Source organism: Phoca vitulina, unplaced genomic scaffold, assembly GCF_004348235.1.
Source record: "Phoca vitulina isolate PV1807 unplaced genomic scaffold, GSC_HSeal_1.0 scaffold15, whole genome shotgun sequence".
Taxonomy (NCBI): Eukaryota; Metazoa; Chordata; class Mammalia; order Carnivora; family Phocidae; genus Phoca; species Phoca vitulina.
The window spans coordinates 2,315,973-2,330,940 of record NW_022589718.1 but is presented as its reverse complement, the minus strand read 5'-3'; the positions used below and the strand labels follow the sequence as shown (position 1 = coordinate 2,330,940).

At 43.5% G+C, this 14,968-nt stretch overlaps 1 protein-coding gene across 4 annotated transcripts in view; it reads left to right on the top strand.

Annotated features, from left to right (window-relative positions):
* The window catches only part of IKBKB (inhibitor of nuclear factor kappa B kinase subunit beta), a 59,515-nt gene that overhangs the window by 15,173 nt on the left and 29,374 nt on the right, over nt 1-14,968 (top strand). For 3 of the 4 annotated variants that reach the window (XM_032413328.1, XM_032413329.1, XM_032413327.1), the window contains exon 5: nt 1,461-1,530. The exons of the other annotated variant lie outside the window; for it this stretch is intronic. In XM_032413328.1, coding sequence (XP_032269219.1) covers nt 1,461-1,530 — 70 coding nt within the window. The remainder of the gene's footprint in view (nt 1-1,460; nt 1,531-14,968) is intronic. 4 annotated transcript variants of the gene reach the window in all.

Here is a 14,968-nt window from a genome sequence, read left to right as displayed (position 1 = left end):
GATCTGCCTGAGTGGCTTTCTCCTGCCACGGGAGATAGGCGGGTCAAGGGAGTGGTGCAGCAGGATGTGAACAGTCATTGGCACGACCTACAAGCTGGGCACTGATAATGGATGAGAAATGGGGAACTTGATAATGCTTCAGTTTTCCTCTTTATTTTCCTAACCTTTGACAATCATCTGATTACTAAATGCAGTTATTTAAAATGGGAGCTAGAGTCATGTTGTTGCAGTTGAGTGAGTGGTTCTTAGAGGGCAGCGTGGGAGTTGGTGGGCTGTGACCTGATTACGGAGGGCTCAGAAGCCCGGCAGAGAACTTGAGACTTGATCATGCTGGCCGCGAAGAGCCAGTCAGCCAGGGAAGAAGATGACGCAAACTGCAGCGTGATTGACCTCGCATGGGGCACAAGATGATCTGGGGGAGGCGGGCAGCCCTTGCACTGTAATGGGCCTTTGTCCGTGGGGTCCCCCCACAGGAGGTGGGCAGTGCAGGGAGGGCGCCGCTGCCCAGAGCACCTGAGACCTCTGTTCTCTCTGTGCTCCAAATGAGGTAGCCTGTCTTTCCCTCCTCTCAAGAGTTCAAAGCCTACTCCCCTACGCACCAAGAGACCAGCTTGGCCAGCACGTGAGCAAATGTAGAAGCCAAAACTGATTGAGTGAAGTCTGTATGCCCAGCTCAGGAAACGGGCTCTTCGATGTTCTTGGATATAAATATTAGTTAATGACTATAACCCTCAGCTGGGAAGTTATTTTCTCCATTGTTTTCATTTGAGGCCAGCCGCCAGCAGCATATTGAGCCAGGGCCAGGAGGGCAGAGAGGGCAAGTGTTTGAGCTCAGGCCTCAGCTAGACACGGCTTCATATTCCAGGGCTGTGCTGGAATGGCTGTGTGAGCAGACCTCACGGAACCTCTCCAGTCTCAGGCTCCTCGCCTGTGAGGTGCAAATTCCGACAGTATTTCTCTTGGTGGCAGTGGGGGGATGGATGAAATGAGACAACGTAGGTAGAGCTTCACTGAGCTAAACCGTGTAGCGGTTTGCCGGGTCCCAGGCTCATTAAATATTCCCCACTACCATCATCACCCCACTGGCCACGTTGGGGAAGCGGTCAGAGCGTGGTGTGCAGCGAGTGCCTTCCACCCTGCCCTCTTCGGGACACAGGAGCAGTGGTCCCACTGTGGTGGAGCGTGGCCTCTGGCCTGCCTCCCTCAGAACTGCGGCTCAGGTGAGCCTGAAAAGCCCTCCTCTCAGAATGACTCAGACACCTCACCTGTGAGTATGTGAGCTCTTCTGGGAGTTCTCACTGTTGCTTCCTCCTTCCCTGCCCAGGCCACCTGTTAGCCCACATCCCCAAAGCCCGGGGCTGGGGTGAGCACTCAGATGACTGCAGCTGGGAAAACACACTGTGGGCTGGTCGGTGGTCGGGGACCGCTCCCTCTGATGCTGCTTCTCACCTTCTTGACAGTACCTGAACCAGTTTGAGAACTGCTGTGGCCTGCGGGAAGGAGCCATCCTCACCTTGCTCAGTGACATTGGTAAATCCCAGCCCTGGAAGTCAGGCTGTGCCCTCCGGGGCGAGTCTGTGCTGCGCCTGTGCGTCCTGGCGGAGCGCAGAGGGGAGCTATTTTGGTCCTTCGTTCCCTCCAGAGGGTGGGGTTGCGGGGGCACAGACAGAGTGGGGAGGTCAGCAGGGGACTAGTCAGGCAGGTGCTGAACTCAAATAGATTTCTCTTCCTTCCGGACTAGGTCATGAAGTGAATTGTGGTGTATATAGAATAACAGATTTCCTTCCCATTAAAAAGCTCCACTCCCTACTTTCCTGGAATGGCCAGCAATGGAATGGGTTGTCATTTGAATGAATTTCATCCCTTGGCAACTAATTTTTCCACTTCTACATTGGCAGTTCTTTTGCCAATTATAGGCATAGGAAAAACTGCTCCCGCTTAATCCTTTGGTGCTCTTACTGTCCTCGGACTTGGACGAGGGTGTCTGCCACTGTCTCTGAGAAGGTCAGGGAAAAGAGTGACCTCAGGTCACAGAGCTCAGATGCAGTCTTCTGGAACCTGCTGCCTGCTCTGGAGGGAACGTGGACGGGGGTCTCCGCAGGTTAGCACATGGCTCCAGCCTTCAGACGTGAGAGAGGGCCTGATCCAAGCCTCTTTTTTTTTTTTTTTTTTAAATCTCCGAGGTTGTTGGTACAAGTTGATTAAAGTTTAAAGTTATCCAGAGCTTATCACTGAGTGTTTGCCCCCAGACGTGGGCACTGATACAGTTTTCATCCCTCTCCCTTGCGAGCTCTTTGAAGCTGCATGTTTTTTTCTTTTCGTTTGCTCAAACCTTTTTTTTTTTTTTAGAAAAATGTCAAGTGTATAGAAAAGTTGAAAGAGTAGTACAGTGAAACCCACATACCTTTCAACTGGGTTCACCAGTCATTACCATTTTGCCACATTTGTAAACCTGTGTTTTCTAACTTTTGTCCTGAAGGATACGTGGGCCTCCAGTCTCTAAAACGCTTTGCCTCGTAGGTATGGGTCCACCTCTACCTTACCCTGCGCCACTTTTCATAGAGGGTGGGCAAGAAGGAAATGAAGGCAGGGAGAGCCCCAGCAATGACATCAAGTTAGGATCCAAACAATCTGACACAGAAAATTCCATCTCCTTCTCTGTTTCCCATGTCTTTGTCCTTTGGATGGAGTTCACCGTGAGGACAAGTTGACATTGCACTAGTTTTACCTGACTTGAATGGTGTCCACCACCGGCCAGGCTGATTCCTTCATGAGTTGGCCTGTGTGGGTCTGCCGGAAGGGCCCTCTTTGTTTGCCTGGAGGATCTAGTCCATAGGTTAAGAGTCCCACCTGTTTTCCTGACACTTACTTTGCCACATGGCTCGCCAAGCCAAGTTTTGCTTAGACAATACTTGTCTTGTTACCCCAGTGACTAGATTACTCATTTATTCTATGTTGAGTTCCGTTAAAGGCAGGTTAGTAGGTTGGGAATATTCTTTTGCTCTTCATGGGAAACTTATTTTATTTCTCTCTGGTTAGAGCTTTAAGTCATTTTTTAAAACGTTATTCTCTCAGATATTTTTCTTTCACTGATGAGATTATTTGTGCATTCAGCAAATAGTTATTAAGAAAGTCTTTATTGGCTGGAGTACACAGAACATTCTACTTCCTCATATAACTTTTACTTCCTCAAGTGATTCTGTAGTGATATTAATAGTGCCTCTGCTGGTTGTGTCTTCTTTGGACTGGGCATATTTTGTATCCAGTTACCATTGACTGGTGTGACAGCCGTCATATTATGTATTGAAGTTGTAGGTGTGTGTTTAAGTCCCACGTAAGTCAGAATTATGAATGCCGGTAAGCGCCCAAGTGCGTATGTAGTTCAAGCTCTCCTACAGGTGGAGGAACATTCAAATTCTTTAGGTCACTCATTCCCTCTCTTTCCTCTTCATGACCCTAAATGGGAAATAATGAGGCTTTGAAGTACTAATGCACTAGAATTAAATTCTTGAAGGCAGAGACTTGAGTCATTGCTGTATCTCCAGCATCTGCAGTAGTGGTATCTTATGTAGCAGCTTCTCTGTAAATATCTGTCAAGTGAATGACCTAAACCCCAAAGGAAATTAAAATAAGTAAGGACCTGCTTAAAAAAAAAAAAAAGTTCATAGATAATAAACAGTCCCAGGTCAAACGCCCATTCCTCCGCTTATTGGCATTGTGATTTTAGGCATGTTACCTAGTTTTTAAGAACATCTGTTTTCTTAGCTGTAGAATGGGACTAATCACTTGCCTCCTTAGAACTGTTACGAGGATCAAATGAGGTGCTGTACCAACAGCTGCCAGCACAGTGTCTCGTGCCCCTAGCATCGTGTGCCGCTGGCACATGTTTGTTCCATTCTCAGTTCCTTCCCCCTCTGGATTTGGATTAATAGCATCCCTTTTGAAAAACCTCAGTCACCCTGATTTGGGATCTGGTAAGCCAGGCTGCTGGTTCCCTTGTTGAAACTTCCCTTCCTGGAAATGGTTACCTTGCAGACCTGTTCCTGCGTCAGTCACTTTTCGGAGGCAGTCACATCCCCTGGTATTGTGGTTGTGGAGGTTGTTGATAAGCTTGTATTTTACTTTCATTCCCATTTCTGATTTGTGTACAAGATTTATCACATTTATTTCTTTTGCAAGGATCTCCCCACTGAGAGTTCAAAAGCTTTTCTTGGAGCTCATCTAACATAACTCTTTTGTATTCTGAAACATTTCCTGAGCATATTTTGTTCCAGTTTGTTCCAAGTGCTGGCCTCATGTTTCCTTTGTTGGAGTTGCCACTGCTGTTCTCTGCTGAGTCGACTTCAGATAAGGGGCAGAGCCACACCCTTGACCACGGGGTCCAGAATTCATCATCTTCTCTTCTGGATTAAACCTGTTTTAACGTTAAACCTCTTCTGCGCCACTAACCTTACAGAGATGCCCACTCAGAGCAGCATCAAGATAATAGAAAAGATTTTTCCAATGAACTTTATATTGGCCAAGAAGATACTACAGAGTACACATGAGAAAATGAGCAGTTGCCTGGTGAGCATGTGCCAGGACATGCTAGACATAGTAGACAAATTGACAAATTCTTTTTTTTTTTTTCAAGATTTTATTTATTTATTTGAGAGAGCGCACGAGTGAGCATGAGTGGTGGCGGGGGGGGGGGGGGGTTGGCGTGGGCAGAAGGAGAGGGAGAAGCAGACTTCCCGCCAAGCAGGGAGCCCGATGTGGCCTGAGCAGCATGACCTGAGGTGAAGGCAGATGCTTAACTGACTGAGCCACCCAGGCATCCCTAGACAAATTCTCTTATGCTGGTAAAAGATCAGGAGACAGGTACAGATGCAGCCGGAAATGATCTAGATTTCCAAATAACCCTAAAATAGCTCAAGGAAGTTACATCTAAGTGGACTCTATTTAAACAGTCTTGCTCATTATCCTTTGGAAAATATTGGAGTGTGTTTCCTTTTGCCAGCAGAGGTACAAACTCCTGAGACAAGGTTGAGGGACAGATGGACACATGCCCATGTCTCCACCGTCTGATGGGGACCTGCCTGTGCCTTGGCCAGCTGGGTGGTCCCAGTTGTGTGATCTCATGGCCTTATTGGGTCTTCAGTCTGAGTCGATCTTCCTTGATTCTCCGGATCGCCAGTTCACTGTGGGGACTGACCATCTTGTCCTCTGAACCTTCAGGAACCCCACTCCCCATCTCATCTGTGCTGCATTCTCAGAGTCACCATCTCTGTTCCTGTTGGAGCTCCTCCTCTCAAGCAGCAGTACGTCAACATTAAAAAGCAGAGAGGGTTTCAAAGAGAATACAGGGCTTTAGGGAAAAGAACTTCATTCTGTGAATCAGAAAATTGGCCTATTTAGTGTTTCTCTCTAATTGTGGATTTATAATACAGGAGGATTACCTGATCTCAGAAATTCAGATCATTGGTATATAAAGTATGTTGGAAAGCATAAGTGAACTTTGTAATAATAGAAGACAACTGGCTTTCGGTCCTGGCTTCTCCATGTTCCCAGCTCTGTCACCTTGGGCAAGGACCTGTTGGTCTGTTTATCTTTTCATTTCTTCTCTATGGAAAACTGTGGTAACTTTCTGGGCCTACATGTCCTCAACTTTAAAATGAAGGGGTTGAGCTAGGTGGTCTCTAAGGTCCCTTCTAACTAAATATTTCATTTTTATTATTCAGGGGGCTGGTTTTCAGAATGGGCACTCCAGAATGTCTTTGACACCCTCTCCACTGTCCCAGCCTGACCGCGTGCCTGGTGTCTCTCACCTCTCCCCTAATGTGTCATCTTCCCCCAGAGTTTTGTCTAGATGCTTTCTGTTCATTCCTGCTCCATCCCCTTTGTCCTTGTCTGCACCTGGGCTGACTGCCCACAGCTTTCCAGTATTCTGTTTGCCAGGCTGTTCTCAGGACATCTTTATCAACCATATTCTCTCCAAAGTCTGTGTATTCAACCCTGAGCTCTGTCGTCAACTCCATACCCATGTCTGTGTACTTCTCCCAAAGTCATTACCAAATGGAAGTCCTAGATTTCTTCCTTAAGCCAGATCCTTTCCCAGCATCCCTTTGTTGTGTCACCAGCCCATCTTCCCATCGGCAACCCAGACATGAATCTCGTCTCTTAGAACCTGCCCTCTTCCTGCTCCATACCCTCTCATTTAAAGGCTCCAGATCCTTTCAGCCCTCCTTTGTGTCACATATCCCGTTTTTCCTCTCTGTTCCCACTGCCTGTTCTATGTCAGTGTCCGAGCAAATCACTGTCATGATCCCTCACCTGGCCTCCCTAGCCCCATCTTACTCACCCATCTTCCATGCTTTTGAAGAGGACACTTTTATCATAATCCTTCAAGGCCAGACCTCTTCACCTCACTTTCTTTCAATCCACTGTCGCCAACTTAGCATCTATATGGCTCTCAAAACCCCCTTAATCAACCTCTTGCTACCCTTTGCACCTGGCCGCTCTCTTTAGAATGCTGCTCCTACACCTCCCCAGCGACCCTAAGCCTTCCTGTCTTCCAGGACACGGCTGTAGACCTGCCCTGACCTGTCACTCACAGTGGTTCTCCTTCTCATGGCTTTCCTCCGCCCGCTGCCTCCTGCACTCGGTACTTGGTGTTTCTGCTATTGCTGTGGGATCTCTGCCCGTGCTTGACCGTGGAGACTGACTTCTGGCACGGGGGCTGCTGGCCAGACTCTACAGTAAGTGAAGAAAATGCCTTGCTTCAGTGGCACATTTCCCACAATACCTAGGAAATACAAGACACCTTATCAGTACTTGTTGAACGAACGAGAATGGTTGTGCACTTTTCCCTCAGCACTCAGTGTGACTGCCTTGTTACCTTGCTGATTAATCATAGGGGCTATTTTAGCCGAGAAACCCTCAGCTGGATGAAATCTTTCTCCATGTGTTCACACTGGGCCTTCTGATATGTTTTGTTTGGAAAGTCTAGTGACAGCAGAGTGACTGGCACATAGTAGTATGAAATGTGAAAAAACAAAATTCAGCTGAGTCAATTTTAAAGATCTTATTGGCTTTATTCAGTGATTCATGAATTGGGCAGTGTCTAATCTAGCAAATAGAAAGGAGCTCTGAAGAGCTGTAGAAAATGAAAGACTTTGATAGGCAGAAGGGGGCAGGACAAGGAAGTTACTAGTAAAGAGTGGATTGTTTCAGGTAAGGTCACCTTTCTTTGGAGATGGCAGGGGTCCCATCAGGCAGATTACCTCATTAGTGCAGACCAGGTAATTCCAGACTGACTAAGATTACATTCTTGGGAGAGGCTGAATCTATGGTTAGGTATTAAGTCTCAGTTTGGTGACGTGGGCTTAGCACAAGTGACTCCATTTTGGGCCTTTTATCTCTCTCTTTTTTTTTTTAACAATTCCTCCCTTTTGATTAGACTTTCAGCTTAACTAAGAGATGTGATCAAAATTTAAGGCATTAGCGCCACTCCAAGCTACTGCTCTGAAGTTCTTATAGCTTTTGCCGAATCTCTGTGGTATTCACAGGTCACGACTTCAGGTTCTCATTTTTTCAGTCAGTAACTCTCTTCATTCCTTTTTCGACATTCCAGTCTTACGGAGATCATTTGGTGGTTAGTGGCAATGAACATGCATTTAAAACTTTTTGAGGAAATACAGTGCACCAGGGAGATGACTGTGATTATTATATGCAGGGTGATTCCTGATGTCTAGAGTGCACTTCAAAGCCATGGTCTCAAGACCCAAACTAATCAAAATCAAATAAAGAATGACTGTGTTGAGTCCCTTTGTTAAGCCAGGCGGCTTAGTTCAGTGATTTTATGTAGCTGAGTTCCAGCTTCCCCAGAAGTGTTAATCCAGGGGCGGCAAGCACTGTCGCCCATAGCACAGACACCTTGCTCAGCTGCCGGATTATCAAGAAGGACTATCCTTTTATTGAGCACAACTTTGGTCAGAGTCTAAGGATTTTTTTGGGCACCTGTTGCCATAAGAGTTAAGGAGAGCTTCTTGATCATTTGTACCCCTAACTGGGAAAGCAAGGATCTGCAGAAGGGAGCTAATTTTGAATGCCTCCTGGTAATTCCCATTTGAGTCTATGGCACGGGACTGGCATGGAGGCCGGTAATATTTAGGGGTCTGTGGTCCACACAGGAGGTTTTTATTCTCATTACCCTTGCCTTGTGTCCCTTTCTTTGTGTAGAGCCTGGATGCAAGGTTCCCTGGGTTTGGGATTGTTAACCAGAGACCAGGAAATGGGCCCCCTGGGGTTAGGGAGTCTGACACAATAGAGAGGGGGCAGAGTTTGTTCTAGAGAAACTGACACATTGGAAATCGGATGTTTGTGATAGGCAGAACTGCACAATCACCACCATTGTGGCCTACCCAACAGTTATTTGGCGGTTGGGTTACCCACCTTAGCAGTGGCCTGCAAGATACAGAGGACGGTGTTCTCTTCCCAGGCCAGTGCCAGAGTAAAGGGCAGAAAAGGAGGAAGAAAGGATTTCATGTTTAAAGTATGAAGTCTTGATCTGGTGGCTTGGGTGGAAGTAGACTACTTTGGTGTTAGCTATTTCTCTTCCTAGTCAATTTGATTTTGAGGTCTTCAGCTGGTGTGTAGTCCCTGAAGTCTGAAGGAGCCCTTTTTAACTGGTAGACGTGGACCTAAGTCCGTGAAGTCTGGCTGCCATTTGTGTGGTGAGGAGGACCTAGTGTAGTCCCTTCAAAGGAGATTCAAGGGCAGTCTTTGTCCTTATTGATTCCAAATCAGAAGGGTGGGAGAAAATTAGAAACATTAGTTTGGAGAATCATAGCTAGATATTTGAAGAAACTAGAAGAATTCAGGATCCAGTCCAGTTTACGGGTATATAAGAAAACCTCAAAGAAAATTAACAGGACTAGAATCTAATATTTACAAAAGTGCAAACAGTTTTTCTCTACAGTTACCCCTATTTTTTAATTAAAGATAATTGCAGTAAAACCGATTTGTTTGCATTCAACTTGGCCTGATTACTTAGATAAATGCAGCAAGAATCGTGATTAGTCATATAAGCTCCTTTTAAGACTACTTTGTGGAACTTTTCATAAAGAATCAGATTGAACTCTTAAAAGCCTCTGAGGCCAGGAAGCCACTCCAAGGACTTACCATCAGATTTTACCTGCAGTACCAATAATTTGGGTGAATTTCTCTCTCCTCGAGGTTCCCCTAAATATCCTGAGGTTTCTGGGCCTGCCAGGAAGTGACCTTTCTTACTCATCTGGTAAGGCTGCTAGGAACCTTTTATAAGCAAGGTACCAAGTAATTTTTCCAAACAGTTCCTTAAACTGTCCCATCATATCTGAGTCTATAAACATCTTTCTTAAATGTGACATTTCATCAAGTCCTTGGCAATATAGCCCATGTTTTTAATTTTGTCCTGTTACAAGGAGAATGGAGTCTTACTGAACTTACACAGATACCTAACTATATTACCATGATAAGAATACTCAAGAGATTCTGGATTCTGGAGGGATCGGGTAGGGAGAAAAAGGAAAGGTTTCATTCATACTTTTGTTACAAAGGTATGCTTTATCAAATTGCTGTAAGTCATAGGTAGCTTAAAAAGTTTCCTTAAATCTGGAAAGGAAAAACAAAACATTGAGGAACCAGCAGTGTTTCAAACAAAAAGTCATAATCATCCTCCTCTTGTCATTCAGTCATTTAATTAACATCTGTTCTGCTTGAATCCAGTTCTTCCATTAGTTCTGGAAATTCTTACTGAGGACAGTTTTATGATCTTAAAGTGATCAGAAACCTGTACTCGCCAAAGTTCTTTCCAGAGTACAAACCTGTTCTCTTTGAAGATGGAGCACTTGCACAAAAACACTTTCTTAAGAGCATCAGAGTAGAACAGTAACTCTCTGCAAGTGACAAAGACTTAAAAATGCCCATTGTTAAAAATCTGATGAGAGTTCATTTGATAAGGAAATTTAGTAATTTCTGTGATATACAACATTTTAGGATAATAACTGGAATTATTATTGGTAATATACTAGAACATGTAGATTTCCAGGAATTTCATACAGTTTCTGGAACACTTACATATCTACACAAGTACAGAATAAAGAAAGCTTAGTATTACTCCCCACTTGACAATGCTTTCCATGTAATTTAACATAGCAAATAAGCCCAATTAGTTTTCCACACCCCTTTGTATGGAGAGAATAAATCTTTTGAGATGTTCCAGGAGCCCTCTGCAAAATATCAGGTAGTTCAAGGTCAGAAAGACTTCATTTAGACCAATAGTCCAAGAAAACTTTGTCCTTGTAACAGAGAAAAACCAAATTCTAATTTTGTACCAGCTTATTTTTGATCTTAAAAAACTCCTCTTTTATTCAAATAAGTTCATTTAATCTTAGCTAACTTGACCACACATAAAATTCCTTTCCCAGGATTTCCTTTTTTACAAACCTTCTACCTCTTTTTTACATTCAGATTTTGCCCTGTGTTTTTCCTCTTTTCCATTCTGAAATAAGTAGCCTCACTTTAGGACAAAATGTCTTTTCCCTCAACAGAAATGCCTCTCTGTTCCTCATACCTTCTTTTACCAAAAACACACACCCTGCTTTCCTTGCGTACAGAGATATTTCTCTTATCATTTCCAGTAGCTTTGATTATGTATTATTTAGAATTTTTAACCCTTAGAAACTTTATAGTGAAAACTAAGACGTAAGCAGTTGTGAACTGCCTGTTACACCAACATTCATTACCATGCAAATGTATGAATGTATTTAATAATTTTTAGAAGCATATGCTTTTGTTTAAACTACCCAGGGAAACTTCATGAGACATTAGACAAAGTCAGCCATCATCCTGTTATTTTTCCTGTTGACGATATAATATAGATATCATATGTTCATATCATATTATCATATAGATAATATCAGGTTATTTGACTTGTAAACCTATGTAGAATAAATGTTCTATGTCTGCATCATATTTAATGCTGACAACACTGAAGACATGTCTATTTTAATTGAACCAACAAACTTAAATTAACTTTAATACTGAATATTTTCCCAGAACATATGAACCTGAAAGGCATTTGGGTTAGTTTCTATTATATTTCTGAGAATTTTAGGAATACTTCATATAAATGCTTGTTTGTTTTTAAGCCAATTAAATAGAGCCCTTTTGCGTATGAATTTTGGCAGTACCATTCAGGGGAAGAATATACCACACATCTGCAACACACGTACGTATAGGCCCCCATAAATATACAGACGTACGCAAACAGAGCCCTTATAGCTTTCGTTTTAAAATTGTAGCAATAAGATGGGTATGATAATGCAAAACTCACTAATTTATAAAAGAGAATTTGGATCCAAATCAGATTTCTGGCAGATGAAATAAGGTTATCTACTTAGATGCTTAAAGCTTTTTCTACCAATATTCGTGGGGAAGACACTTAAGATTTGTAGTTGTCCTTAAAAGTAAATCTATGGAAGCTGTGGACCAGATTTGGGACATGGGAGCTTCTACAGCAATTTGTATTTGTAAATAGCCTCCCCCACTTTTTTCTTAAGTCCTAGGAATTGGGGATGGTCTAGATAAGAGTTCCTGGAGACAACCAGGTAGAGCATTTACCTCTCAAAGGCTCAGGGAAAGAGTGCAAGTTCCTCTAAGAAGTACTTTTGGGGGTGCCTGGGTGGCTCAGTCAGTTGTGTCTGCCTTCGGCTCAGTTCGTGATTCTGGGGTCTTGGGATCAAGCCCTGCATCAGGCTCCCCGCTCAGTGGGGAGCCTGCTTCTCCCTCTCCAGCTCTGCCATTCTCCCTGCTTGTGCTCTCTCGTTCTCTGTCAAATAAATAAATAAAATCTTTAAAAAATTAGAAATTAAAAAGATTAAAAAAAGAAGTACTTTTGTTCCCTAAAGTCAGAATTTTCACAGTCCTTACAAGACTTTTGAGAAAACTAGGGGAGGTTTTGGGATTGGTAAAAAGGATAGGTGGGCTTTGAATTGTTTCTGGAGCTGCATTTCTGGTTTTGTAAAGATTTGTAAGGCAAGGACAGTTGCTTTTAATTTCTCAAGGAACTGGGCTGTAACTTAAGTGATAACATAGGCTGATCTACCCATTTAAACCACATTATCTTTAATTTGCTTTTTTTTTTATATCAAGGAGAAGATTTCTAATTAAAATCAAAAGATTGCTGTGTTCTAGATTTAGAGCCATTTGTCTTTGGAATGTTTAGCAAATCCTTCTGCAAAGGCTTCAGAAGTTTTTTTCTTTCCCTCTGGATACATAGTTTTATTTTAGTTTAGGGGAGAAGGCCTAAAAAAAAAAAAAAATTTCCTATCAGGCTCTGAGTATCAGCTTCCAATTTGACCAACTTCTGACCACAGTGTTATTTTTAAAAAGTCCTTTTAGGGGCACCTGGCTGGCTCAGCTGGTAGAGTGTGCGACCTTTGATCTCAGGGTTGTGAGTTCAAGCCCCATGTCGGGTATAGAGATTACCTGGAAAAAAAAAAAAAAAGTCCTTTCAAATATTTTGTCAAGTTGGAGCTGGGACAAACAGTAAATATTCCTGGCAGTACTGAACAATCCTTTGGACTCAAAAGAGGCCTCCCCAGAGAGGATGCAAAAGATACTTTCTTTTCTTTCCTCTCTCTACTGGGTACTAGAAACATATCAGGAAGAGCTGACTCTAGTAAGAATTCTCAGCTTAGCTGGCTTCTGCCAGTCTTTAAGGATCCCATCTGTAGACTCTGAGTGGGGTTTAAAGTAGAGAGTGTAGCTCCTGTGTCTACCAGAATTTGGTAAGGATTTTCATTAGTTTTAATTTCAGTTTCCCCTTAGCTGTTTAAGGGAATAATGTAGCACTTTACCAGAAAATCCCTCAGAGTCTCATAATTGGGGGCCTTCCTTCGGAGGCAGATATGTGAAGGACATGTACAAAACCTTTGAGAAAACCTTTTTTCCAGTGTCCCAGTTGATTGCCAATGAAACATTGATTTCCAAGCCAGTTTTTTGATAATGCACCCCTGGGAGGAGGCAATGCAGAAGACTTAGGTGTTTTATTTATTTTTTATTTTTTGGGAGAGAGAGAGGATGGGAGGAGCGTGTGTACGAGCAGGGTGGGGGGATAGAGGCAGAAGGAGAGGGAGAGAGAATCCTAAGCAGACTCTACATTCAGCACAGAGCCCGGTGCGGAGCTCAACCCCACAACCCTGAGATCACTACTTGAGCCAAAATCAAGAGTCAGACACTCAACCAACTGAGCCACCCAGGTACCCCTAGGTGTTGTTCTAGATACCTTTTGTGTCTGATTTTTCATTAGCCTTTTTGCAATGAAACTTTCAATGAAGCTATTTTGAAATCTTGAGACCTTTTGAAAGCTTCTATACATCTATTAAAATAGGTATCCCGTTCTATTTGTTTGATTTGGGAACCCTTGCGTTTAAGTGTACTTCTTAAATAAAGTATCTTGTTTAATTGGAATGTTCCCCATATTGGTCATTGTAATTCTAGGTTGTCTTTAGTTAGTAAGATTTTGTCATTTTTGTAGATATTTATAGGTTCCCAAACCATAGTTCTTAGTCATTAAATAAGCAGGTTGCTGGAAGGTAGTGCACTCAACTCTTTGGAATTTAAGGACTTTTTTTCTTTCTTTTTTTTTTTTTTTTTAGCTAAGTCTTTGATTCCCTTGGAGCCAACCTAATACCTAAGGGGAATGTGCTGGTGGTTTAGTGATTATAAGGTGATGTATGGGATACCTCATCGTGTGGAAATTTTCTTAAGGTTGCAGGTGCCCTAGTGTCAATCTAACCCAACCTGTAACCAATTTATTCTTAAGTTAGGTGACCAATTTAAAACACAGGAGTCTCAAGAGTTAGGTAGCATGCATTCTAACAGCTTTTACATGCTCATTTGTGCCCACTAGTTTTGTGGATTTTGGCTTCTGAGATTAACAATAGCCTTCATCAACACAAATCACAGTGGACCCAATCTGACCCTGGTCGGTAACCACCAGCAATTCGTCACATGGAACTGGGGACTGGGGAAAGGACTAAAGCAACAGACGCCAAAGAATGGGGACTGCGGGCTGGGATTCTAAACAGATGGAGAACTGTGAACTGAACCGCTAGCAGTTCCCAAGGTGGAATCTGGGGACTGAACCAAGGGCTAGGGATTCCAATCAAATGGGGAACTGTGGAAAGCCAGTTAGGTGGGGAGCCATCTTATTGCCAGTTAGTGCAAAGAGCCGAGCTCAGAACCAAGAGGAACTTACCAATGGCCCTTGGACAGCAAAAAGGAGAACTTGAAGGGTTCGAGGGTACCATGCCTGTGTTTCTTGTTGTTCCCGAAGTTATCAGAAGTTTCCTTCGGATCCCACAGTTGTCACCAAATGTGTTGGAAAAACAGAAGCCAGCTCAGTAAGTTCCTAAGATCTTGCTGGCTTTGTTCAGCTATTCATGAATTGGACAGCATCCCATCTAGCAAACAGAAGGGAGTTCCAAAGAGCTGTACAAAATGAAAGACTTATAGACAGAAGGGGGAGAGACGTGGTAGTCACTAGCGAAGAGGTGGATTGTTTCAGGTAAGGTTACCTTCCTTTGGGGGATAGCAGGGATCTATCAGGCAGATTACCTCACTAGTGCTGACCAGGTAGTTCTAGACTGACTAGTTAAGATTACATTACTAGGACAGGCTGAAAATGCAGTTAGGTGAGGTCTTTTTTTTTTTTTAAAGATTTTATTTTATTTATTTTTGAGAGAGAAAACATGAGCAGGGTGAAGGGCAGAGGGAGAAGCAGACTCCCCACTGAGCCAGGAGCCCGATGGAGGGCTTGATCCCAGGACCCCAGGATCATGACCTGAGTCGAAGGCAGATGCTTAACTAACTGAGCCACCTAAGCACCCAGTTAGGTTAGGTATTAAGTCCCTGTTGGTGATGTGGCCTTAGGACAAGGGGC